At 37.6% G+C, this 12,460-nt stretch overlaps 1 protein-coding gene across 5 annotated transcripts in view; it reads left to right on the top strand.

Annotated features, from left to right (window-relative positions):
• The window catches only part of BBOX1 (butyrobetaine (gamma), 2-oxoglutarate dioxygenase (gamma-butyrobetaine hydroxylase) 1), a 58,592-nt gene that overhangs the window by 39,311 nt on the left and 6,821 nt on the right, over positions 1-12,460 (top strand). For all 5 annotated transcript variants that reach the window (XM_015566555.1, XM_006753953.2, XM_006753952.2 and 2 more), the window contains 2 exons: positions 5,439-5,544; positions 10,956-11,152. In XM_015566555.1, the coding sequence (XP_015422041.1) occupies positions 5,439-5,544; positions 10,956-11,152 (303 nt within the window). The remainder of the gene's footprint in view (positions 1-5,438; positions 5,545-10,955; positions 11,153-12,460) is intronic.

Here is a 12,460-nt window from a genome sequence, read left to right as displayed (position 1 = left end):
TGGTTGTTTTCTGTCTTTCTTGTTTGTGTTTGGGAACATTAATTATCACCTAAAAATGGTATGGACTTTTTCATATTTAGGAATAAATGCAATGTAATGTGTGTCCATAATGCAAGTAGAACTGAAAGATAATGATTTTTTTAAAACATAAACTTAGGCCCTGGCCACTGTGGCTCAGTTGGTTGGACATTATCCGATGAACCAAAAGGTTATGGGTTCAATTTCTGGTTAGGACATATATTTAAGTTTGGGGTTCAGTACCACATGAAAGGCAACCAATCAATGTTTCCTTCTCACATGCATGTTTCTTTCTCTCTCTCTCTCCTTTCCTCTCTCTAAGATCAATAAACATATCTGCAGATGAGGATTTAAAAAATGCTAACACACAAATGCCAAGTATTGTTCACAAATAACCATAACTCTTCCCCTAGAAATAACATAACAATAATAGTAGATGGCTAAAGTAGTCACCACCGAATAGACCTAAAATATAGAGCTTATACCAGGATTAAAATTCATAGACAACCAGGAAAATAACACTATTTACTATTATTGATTCCGTGTTTTCATTCAAAAACACATTTTTGATAGAGGGTCAGTTGTTATGAGATAATGAATATGTTTTAACTCAGTTCCCTAATGCACTGAGATATTTTTATAAGACTTTACAGGACAATAAAGGAGCAGAAATTTAAAGGAAAGCCAAGAATAGACATAGAGCAAATCGCCACTTGGCCCAGAGTGAATTCCTCTCACTTCTGTGAGGCCATGCTCTCCCTCCAGTGGGCTTTCTGACAAACTCTTTCTTCTGCCTGCAATGACCTTTACTCTTCCAGGCAAATCCTATTCAACCTGCAGGTCTCCATTTGATCTTCACTTCTTTACTCTAATAACACCTTGTACTTTAGCTTTGAAAAATTAATCATATTGTCTTCCCCATAGACTGTAAGTTTCATGAGGTGCAAGTCTATTCTATTCTATTCTATTCTATTCTATTCTATTCTATTCTATTCTATTCTATTCTATTCTATTCTATTCCATTCCATTCTATTCCATCCCATTCCATTCCATTCCATATCCTCAATCCCTGGCCCATTGTGTGTGCCTAATAAATGATAATGCAAAAATAAATGATGTCTGGAGCTCCAGTGAATGACTGCCTCTAGGAAGTCATATGTGGAAGTGTCACATTGTAGTTACAAATAATACACTATATGATATTCCTTTGGATGGCTAACTACAAAATGTTTTGTTTATTTTAGCTAGAAGATCATTTTGCATGTTAAAATTTTAAAAATAATATACTAGTATGAACGTATGTTTTCAATTCATTTGGAAAAGCAATGATGTCCCAATGAAGGTATCCTTTCATGACCTAACAAGAAGAGCTTACAGCAGGTCAACATTGGGAGTTGTAGCTGCTAGTAATAAATAAATCCAAGTTGCAGATACAGAACAACTTTTTATATAAGTAGCATTTCAAAAATGAAAAAAGATTACAAATAAATCCAGCATGATTCACCAAGTGGGAGCCACTAACCAAAAAGGAATAAAATGTATCATCCAGGACAAAAAGGATCAATTTAGCAAAAACAATAAGCATCCTATACATTCTTAAGGTTTTAAATTTGTCACAAAATACTATTAACATCATACAATATCATGATATTTATAACTGGCCATCTAGATTAGGGTGAAGTGAGTAAATCAGCTTTTAAAACAAGTCATGAAATATTCTCTAAAAATAAGTATTGTAATACACAGGAGCTATTCACAAAACCTTTGTATAGAGAAAAGTATAAGGAAAAATTCTAATTAAAGGCTGAGAATGACACCTTGTACTTTTAGCTCAGTGGTTTGTTTAAAATAGCATCTTTGTTTGTTTAAAACAGCATCTTTGGCAAAAGCAGGATTACTTGTCACACAATACCAAGCATCTACACCATTAGATAAAAATGCTGTGCTGAGGTCCAGCTGGTGTGGCCCAATGGTTGAGCATCGACCTATGAACCCGGAGGTCACAGTTAAAAAAGAGGGTGATGGAGATGCTGTGCTGAGCCTGCCTCTTCAGCTGCAGAAGGGTCAGTCCTGCCCCTCTGCTTCAGTCCTGGGAATTCTTGATAATCTGCCTGAGTTTTGCCTTACTTGGAACACTTTAGAATATGTCTCAAGTGAGAGGTGCTTGTCAGTACACCCTCACCTCGTGAAAGCTCCCCACGTGGGCTTTTAAAAGATAGTTTCTACACAAGTCGATAGATTGTGTTTGCATTTGTTTCTGCTTGTTTCATGGGAGATTTGGATTTGAGAAGGGTAAGTGAAAGCCTAGAGTCCCAGACAGTCAGCAGCTTTCTTGGCATGATTCATTTCTACAAGGAAAGGTAGACCAGATGACATTTTCAGGATTTTTCAAGACTTATGCTAAAACTATTAGGAGGATATTTTGTGATTGGAACTGGCAAGCTCTTTTCTTGGGACTTATCATTATGTATGAGCACAGACGTGTAGACTACACATCCCAAAGATACTCTAGGGCTGAAAAATGTTTATCATCTCCTGCCAGTTAGCTCAGAGGGCCAGAGAACTGCCCCAATGAAACCAAGACACTGGCCCCCTTCCCTGTAGAAGCCAATTAATGTCAAACAAAGAAGAGAGCTATTCTCTGGCTAAAGCTCTCACCTGCTCTCTCAGCCAGCTCTTGGCTGCAGCAAAACTCGTTAGTTGACCCTTGATCAACTAACTAGGAGGAACCAAGAAAGAGAATGGAGGTGGATCAATGCAAAACTATCATCACTTTTGAAAAGAAAATTTGAATGCAGTCATTCCCTACTGACAGTGTCAGCAGCATCATCTTCTTAGTCAGAAGATATTATATATTCTGCAACTTGATGATTTTAGTTCTTTTGACTACTTAAATCCCATCCTTTCCTATGTCTTGATAATTCTTAGGATGCTGATGCTGAAGATATTCTGAATCTGTATTATATATGTTACATGGAGTGGCATGAACTTCATAAAGATTGTGTATTTCTTGGCAACAGTCACTATGTATACTGGATTGCTTGACTCATACTGGAAATGAGTTGCAGCAGGAGATATATGCTTCTCCAATTTACACTGGCTCTCTTTGCAGTTCATGGCCACAAGTGGATAGCTCTTTAACCTTTTCTGAAAGATATGAAAGATACACCAGGCTTTCCATCCAGAATTTATATGAGAAGAAAAAGCCCTGGCCAATGTGGCTCAGTTGGTTGGGCCTCATCCTGTGCACAAAAGAGATGCTGGTTCTATTCCCAGTCAGGCCACATGCCCCAGTTGTGGGATTCCCCGGAAGCAGTCCATGTATAATGTCCTCTCACTTTCTCTTCCTCTCATTAAAAATCAATAAAAAATAGTTTTAAATGAGAAGAAAAAAAACAGGTAGTTTTACTCTCTGCCCCAGAAAATAGGGAGAAAACCCAACCTTTTCTTGTCAGATTCCTCTGCCTAAAATACTAAATGTCCCAGAAATATATGCTTCCCCTTCCCTGACTTCATTCAAATCTCTATGAAAAACTCCAGCTCATTCTGAGCAGTTCCCAAAGCATTATCTCTGCCATGATAGTCCTCTGGCCCCCAGTCCTTACCTCCTTACCTGACTTGATATTTTTATAGCACTTATCTCCGTGTGATATTAGATTTGGTCATTTGCTTGACTTTTTTGTTCCCTGCTCTAGCTCTATTGAAAAGCAATGTCTCGAATAGAATATGTGCTCCATATACATTTCTTGAAAAATGATTTCATAAATGTGAACATAGCTAATAAATATACATTGTAACAGCAATAAAATGATGTGCAGGTATAGTGACTTTTTTTTCAAACTACACTTGGGTTCATTTAGGTAAACTATTTCTTTCCAATTACCCATTGTCTTAATCTTCTGAAAAGCCTTACAAAATCTGAAAAATGTTTCTTTCCCTGTCACAGGGTTGCAAGCCATTACTAGTTCTGTTAACTTCTTTCAACTTTTAAGGCAAGCTATTTTTTGGCAATGAAAGTAAACTTCACATAGCATAAATTTAACCATTTTAAAGCATACAATTCTGTCATTTAGTAAAAAGACAATGTTGTGAAACCATTATCTCTGCCTAGTTTTAATACATTTTTATCAATAAATGTTATTTTTAAAAAATTAATCATTCACCTTATAGTGGTAAGCAAGCTAATTCATTACATTGCAATATCTATATATATAAAAGCCTAAGTGACCAAACGACCGAACAACCAGTTGACCAGTGGGTATGATGCGCACTGACCACCAGGGGGCAGATGCTCAATGCAGAAGCTGACCCCTGGTGGTCAGTATGCTCCCACAGCGGGAGCGCTGCTCAGCTGACTGATGGGCGCCAGAAACCTGGCTCATGGCAGGTGAGTGCAGCTGCAGCAGCACGAGCCTCTCCCGCCTCCGCAGCAGTGCTACCTGCAGTGGAGGCAGGCACAGTGGGGCCAGGATGAGCGGGAACAGCATGGCACCCAGCCCGGGCTCGGGCTCCTCCCTGGCCCCCTGCCACTTCGTGCACTACTACATCCCTTAGGAAATGTCGGACTGCTGGTTTCAGCCCGATCCTCACAGGCCAGGGAATCGGGCCGAAACCGGCAGTCCAACATCCCCCAAGGTGTCCTGGATTGTGAGAGGGCACAGGCCAAGCTGAGGGATCCCACCAGTGCATGAATCCATGCACCAGGCCTCTAGTGTTAAATAAAAAGAATCAAGCATTTTTCTCATCATCCCTATATAAGCTATTATATGGGGGAACCAAATAGTAGTTGAGAGAAAAGTTAAAAGTGAAAAAACATTGCAAACAGAAAGGCACCTAGATATTCTGTCTTCTACAGTTTTGCCAAAGAGAGAAAATAGAGTCTGTCCAAGCCTCTGCATTTTCCAGACACACAGAGGAGAGGGGACGATGTTGAACTATAACTGTAGAATGGAAAGAAACTTCTAATGGGTAAGAGGTTTTAGTTTAGAGTGATGGAAATGTTTTTGAAACCAGATAGATAGAGGTGGTAGTTACCAACATTATAAAGGTATAACATGCTACTGAATTATTCATTTTAAAATGGCTTATGTTATGTCAATTTCACCTCAATAAATCATTTCTAGAAAGGCATGAAGCTATTAAAAACAACCTAAATTCCACATACACCTCGTGATAAACTCTGTCGAATAGACAAATTTACTCTATTTTGGAGAGGAGAAGAGGAGTGAAGAGAAGCTAATTCGGAAATGGTTACTTTAGACAAAGAAAGGTCAGACTCGTCTTCCTTGGCTCATCATCATGATGGGAATTATTTCAGAAAATGAAAAGTTTCCATTCCCCCCATGTATCAAGTTCATTTTAACACATTTCCTCTGGCTCAGTTACAGCCTGTTTAAACATATGTTTCTTGTATTTTACAGACATACTTGGCAGGTGCAAGACAAAATCGACGCAAACAATGTGGCTTACACAACTGGGAAGCTCAGCTTTCACACTGATTACCCAGCGCTCCATCACCCACCTGGGGTAAGGTGAGCCTTGCCACAGTCCACAGGGCAGGCCAAGGACCAATAGCCTCTATTTTGCGCCTAGATGATCATATTATATAGCTAATTTGTCCTATGCTTTCTCCAAACTCATAATATCTCTGTACCAAAATCCTGAATAGCTTCCCATTCCCAAGGGATAAAAGATTCTCATGTATATTTCTTAACATGTTTTGTTTGTTCCTGTAACTAGTGGCACTTTTGGCTTTGCTAAGACATTTTACCACAGCAGTACAGCTTGAGGTCTTTTTGCACATTTACCAATCACAAGAGAGTTAAAAGAAAAAATAAAACAAGGGAACACAATGTAGATTTTCCCCACAAAGTCATGTGACCGTCATTCATATTAATTAGCTATTACAACACAAACGAACAAAAAAACACCATCTCCCTAACTTCGTGGTTTAAAAGAACAGCCACTTACTTACTTAGGTCATGTTTCTACAGTTTGGGCTGCGTTCATCTGGGCAGTTCTGCTGCTGCTGTTGAGTCGGCTGGGGCTGGTTGACCAAGGTGATGGTTGAGATGGCTTGTCCCTGTCCCACTTGCTCTATCATATCTTCCTCCAGCTGGCTAGTTCAGGCTTATGCACATGGCAGCTGGCAGAGTTTCCAGAGAGCAAACCAAATATACAAAGCCTCTCAAGATTTAGGCTGGTAAGCAACATTATGTCACTTCTGCTATGCTTTTTGGTCAAAGTAAATCATAAGTTCAGCCCAGATTCAAGAAGTGAGGAAGCAGAGTTCACCTTTTATGGGAGAAGCTGCAAAGACAGACTACAAAGGGGGTGTAAATGCATGGAGCAGAGCAACCCTGGCTAGTTTGGGAAAACATCTACTCTCCCATCTATCAGATTCCTCGTCGAGGAGGATGTTCAGCATGGAGCCACACATCTCTCGGGAGAACATCTAGGATCCTCTTCTACTATGTTATTGCAAAACTGTCATTTTAGTAAACCAGCTACATTTTTTTGCAAAAGCACCATTTTGCTAAACCGAAAAAAAATATGGTCAGCGAACTACCTTTAAAAAGATATTTTGTTTCTACTTTTTAAATATATTTTTACTGATTTCAGAGAGGAGAGAGAAATAGAAACATCAATGTTGAGAGAGAATCATTGATCAGCTGCCACCTGCACACCCCACACTGGGGAGCTAGCCCGTAACCCAGACATAAGCCCTGACCAGGAATTGAACCATGACCTCTTGGTTCCTAGGTCGTTGCTCAACCACAGAGCCACACCAGTTGGGCTTGTTTCTATTTTTAGAGTTAAATAGGACAATGAAATATTACACAGAAATCCATATCATCAAGGGTAAATGGAAGTGGAAATTTGGGTTAATTATCTAGTTAATGAAGGTAAAATGGATAAAAATCAAAATTAATCTGTTTTTTTTTAACACGTTGACTGAACACATTTTCTCTGTGCCCTTCTTGTTACCCATTGTCCTCTCCTGTGTTAGCTAAGCTAGTCTAGAATATGACTTCATATTTTAAATTATTTTGTTGATAAGATACCACATGATTTCTTTGAACTAAATGATACTAAAATGATCATTCTAGTCACCTTTTCAAATGGAGTTTGGAGTCAGGAAGAGACACACGATGTGATTTGTTCTAACTGTGGTCCAGAAATTTTCTAAAACCCTTGGGGTTAAAAGCCAAACTAATCAGCCCCATTCATCTGCTCAAGATAGGTTGGGGAAGTTAGATGGAATAAAGTTTTAAAAATCAAACTAGAAAGTTTTTATTTGAATTTTTTAATTATCTGCTGTTTTTTTGTTTGTTTGTTTGTTTTTATGAGTTTAGGTTTTGTTTTTGAGTTAAAATTGGAAGCCTATGAAAAAGTGACTAAATGACTTCATAAATATTCCTGAAGTATAATGCTTGACATTTTCACAGCATTTTATACCCCTTCAAAGTATTTTTACTTATACCACTTTATCTGCTACATCCCTTTAAGGTAGACAGAATAGATCGTGTCTTTTTTTATGTCAAATGAGGAAATGATGCATAGCAAGGCTAAATACTTTCACAGGGTGACATCTGATGAATAGGGAACTTGAACTTGGGCCTCCAATTTTCACTGCACAATATGGGTCTTGAGTCAGACTTTCAAATTTCCATAATTCATATAATGTGATGATTATTTATACACATTATCATATATGGAACTTAATTTTAGACTTCTCTATATCTCAAGACTTAACCCAGCACCTTTCCTGCAATAGAGATGTAACAGATATGCTAAAATAGGTAAAGAAATGCCACAAAAGTGTGCCTGTCTCCCATCAGCAAATGAAACATCTAAAAGTAATGACCCAATGGGAGATTTTTAAAATAAAAGATGATTCCTGAAATGTCTAAATCAGGGGTGGGCAAACTTTTTGACTCGAGGGCCACAATGGGTTCTGAAACTGGACTGGAGGGCCAGAACAAAAGCATGGATGGAGTGTTTGTGTGAACTAATATAAATTCAACATAAACATCATTACATCAAGGGTACGGTCTTTTTTTTTTTTTTTTTTAGTTTTATTCATTTCAAACGGGCGGGGGCGTAGTTTGCCCACGGCTGGTCTAAATTCTAGCAGAGGAATCATTAAAATGTAGGCACTGTTTGTGTACTGTTCAAGTTTCCATTTTGAATTATTGAGGGGGTTTTGTCCCTAAGTTCCAATGTTTTCATAACAAACAGAATTAGTCTATGTTCTTCCAGTACAGATGAAATGATCTGGATAAGTTACCTGTTGAGAGTTCCGTTTGATCAATTTTGATCACGTGGGACAGGGACAAGGAGACACGGCTCTAATGAAACACAGATGTTGCTTCACCGACTTCTCTGTCTGGGCCAGAAGTCATATGCTGCCATAAAGCAACATTTAGAAAGAAAATATTTTTGGTTCTGTATGACTTACATGAAATAAAATTGGGATTTATACACATCACACATATATTTTCCTCTTGAATTAGCAGTGAAAGTGTCATCTGGCTCCATCACCTTTTTTCTTTTGTAAGATTGCATTAAAATGTAAACATAGAAGAGAAGATTATTACTTGGCCTTGCCATATGTAAAAGGCATCAGCTGACCTTTTTTAAAGATTTATATTTGAAATATTCTATGACTTCATTATAGCAAAATCTAAAAAGATTTAAGGAACATTTTTATTCTCTCAGAGACAAAGTTAGGCTATTGTTTTGCCTTCTTGGAGTTTAGTATATTTGAAGTGGAGATTTTCATTTTATCTTATTTTTAATCATGCTGCTTCACCCCTCAGTGGCCTGGTGATGAGATAGTTTTCTACAATGACTTGGCCAGCTTTGGCACATTTGTGTGTTTTTTTTAGTTTAAAAGAAAACAGCATCAACTTAAGGACTGAATTATTATTAATTTAGACCAGTTTTCTCCTAACATCAGAAAATAAGGCATCATCAATGTAAGATGGAAGTTTACATTTACAAACCACAGAGACACAAACCACACAATACTGAATTATTAGAAGTGCTATAAAGAGGTTTCTCTCTTTATAGAAAAGGAAGTTGCTGTATGAGGATTTTGAGGCAAATAGACCAAAGTTCGAATAGCAGTGTTACCATGGATTAGCTGAGTTTTACTAGCTGGTTGAATTTTTCAACTCTAGGTCTCAGCTTATTCACCTATAAAATGAAGATGAAAGTATAAAATTCTAAGGACAGGAGTGAGGACTTAATAAATGTAAATCACACAATCATAGTTTGAGAACAAGTATGCATAAGATTTAAAACATTGAGAAAATGTATGCAGTTTTGGGAGGGTGGAGGATTGTGGTCTAGACCTGCACTATTTCCTGCAGTAGTCATGAGCCACAAATGACTTTTTAAATTTTAATTTTAATTGGTTATGATTAAATAAAATCTAAAATTCAGCTCCTTGGTCATACTAACCACATTTCAAGTGCACAGGAGCCATGTGGGACTAGTCACTACATTTCCATCATTACAGGAAGTTCAAATGGATGGCATTGTTCTAGACAATCTATGGAGATAAGCAAGCTAAATCGATATTCCCCCCACTTGTAATTATTCCCTAGTTTGGGTATTTGATCATATTTGTCTCTTCCTTTCAATAAGAACTGCCAGACATTAGTTTTTATTTTTATTCCACTCTGTAAGAATAAAGTTTTCACAGCTGAATGGTGTTAGTCTCTCTAAGCAGAAAGTGAGGGTCTAAATTTAGTTATTAAAAATAATCCACCCATGCTGACTTACCAAAAGGAGTCACATAACCAAAGAAAACAAACTCTACTTAATAAAAGAAAGTATTTTTAAAATTTTACCATGTTTTGCTTTACAAAATGAAATAATGTTTAACGTTTCCTTCTAAATCTTAATAAAAATAACTAATACTCTCCTTTTGGTTTCTCATTACCAATGTTTCTTAGGTTTATTCATCCTCATATCCCTCACCATTAGCTTCTTTTTAAAATATTTTTATTGATTTCAGAGAGGAAGAGGGTGAGAGAGATAGAAACATCAACGATGAGAGAGAATCATTGATTGGCTGCCTCCTGCACACCTCCTTCTAGGGATCGAGCCTGCAACCTGGGCATGTGCCCTTGATCAGAATCAAACCTAGGACCCTTCAGTCTGTAGGCCAATGCTCTATCCACCGAGCCAAACCAGGTAGGGCCATCATTAGCTTCTTATCCATCCATATGAACTATCACATAACACTCTCATTAGTTCCCACCTTAAATAATTTATCCCATATATCATCACTAGACTAATATTGTTTAATTCAGTCTTTACTTCCATATTCAAAAGCTTTTAACGACTCTCTTCTGAGCACAAAACAAAGTCCAATACCCTTCATCTGATATTCAAGACTCTCCATGATGAGGTTCCAAATTGACTTTCCAACTGCATCTACCATTCCCAGGAGTGATCCTCTACTGCAGCCAAACTTTTTGATGCCCAGGGAAGTGTGCATTTTTGCATACCCATCATTGCTGCCACCTGATTTGCTCTCTCCGTTCTATTCTATGTATTCAAAATCATATCCACCCTCCTTGACCCAGATTAGGTCCCACCTCCTTTGTAAGGCCAAGGGGAGGTGCATAAATACTCCAACATGAAGTGCTAGCTCCCTGCCCCTATTTTCATCTGTGCCTTTTGTTTGCTAATGAACATTAGTATATCCATGTCCATGTCTTCAACTGCAACAATTTTTGAACTATAAAGTATTGATGGCGAGCAACTTTTTCTCCCCAGCCTCTTTGATGTCCCAAAGACCAATAAAACAAGGTTTGTTGATTTTAGTGCATCCATATCTTCCTGCAGCTTTCTTTAATGCAGTTTAAAAAATATGTGAGTACGTGTCATTTAAAAACCTATTTCTCTATTTCTTTTTATAGGTTCAGCTTCTGCACTGCATAAAACAAACAGTCACCGGAGGTGATACAGAAATTGTAGATGGATTTAACGTATGCCGAAAGCTCAAGGAAAAAAATCCTCGAGCATTCCAGATTTTGTCCTCTACCTTCGTGGACTTCACAGACATTGGAGTGGATTACTGCGATTTCTCTGTGCAATCCAAACACAAAATTATAGAGTAAGAGTTATTTAAAAATTTCTCACAGCAATACAACAGCTGATAGCAAAAGCTTCATTAACCTAAAGCTAAAACACAGAAAGCTTCAGTTAATGCCAGAGCTCTATTTTTTATTACAGTAAAAAAGAATTTTCCACCATAAAAATTTATCAAATTTCATAACTAAGACTTCATATACACTTAATTTTCACTTAGTTTTTAAAACATAAGTTCTACCTAGTTCGGATCAGTATGATTGTGCTAGTCAGAACATTTTCAGCCAGAAGTAGAAGACTCTAATGATGAGATAGACCCAGGAGTTAAAACAGTGTTATCTGAAATTGATCTCTTTTTTCTTCACCTCTTAGCTTTGTCATCCTCTGTGTTAGCTTAATTTTCAAAGATAATCAATGGAAGTTCCAAGTTTTCATTATCCTGAGAGCTGGTAAACACAGCACAGAAAAAGTGTTTATTTCCCAATAGCCACAACAAAGCTAAATGACTCACTGCCCAATTTGTATCCAAGTGTATCCTTGAGGCAATCTCCATAGACAGAAAGTCAGACAATTCTTATTAACCATTCCTAGGTCACATGTTCATTCCCGGGGCAAAGACAGCCTCATCTGAACCACATGGATGGAGAATGAAACGGGATGTCTTCCCAAATAGATTCCAACAAAAATCACATGTTCCCTACATGGAACATTTTGTGTTCTCTTTTCATCGGACATTATCTGATCATAATTTTTTAAGTATCTACAAAGGCCACAAATGTATTCTTCTATTTGAAAATTATTTTACAGTGTGTTTCTAGGATATGGTTTATTTAATAAGATCCCATTGGTGGATTTTGGGGTGTTTCCAATTTTAGAATTGAGTTTATATTCTTCTTTCAGGAGACATAGCCAGATACTATGAAAGTAAACTCATTTAATAAATAAGCAGATCCTCAGTTGTCTGATATACACAATAGAGCCTTCATTTATTCATTCAACAAATATTTATGGAGGCCAGCCACTCTTCTTGGTTCTTGGCATACATCAGTGAACAAAACAAAGATCCCTGCTTACTGTCTAACAGAGAACAGGAGAATTAGAAATTTTAAAACAAATGCCGGGACTGGTCTATCCTTGCTGTTTCAAGGGACCTGGCATATATGGCATACTGTTCTTAATATGTTTGTTCACCTTCTTGGCACTATGTGTTTTAACCAAGGTCACCTCTCCGAGAAAGGTTGTTTCCCCAGGTAGAGATTTTCCCCTGAAGTTAGGGAGGGAATAAAACCTTTTAACTAAGTGCCAGGCGGGTAATTAATCACTTTAACTACAA

The sequence above is a fragment of the Myotis davidii genome, unplaced genomic scaffold (genome assembly GCF_000327345.1).
Source record: "Myotis davidii unplaced genomic scaffold, ASM32734v1 scaffold330, whole genome shotgun sequence".
NCBI classification, from domain to species: Eukaryota; Metazoa; Chordata; class Mammalia; order Chiroptera; family Vespertilionidae; genus Myotis; species Myotis davidii.
This window is presented reverse-complemented; position numbering and strand designations above follow the sequence as displayed.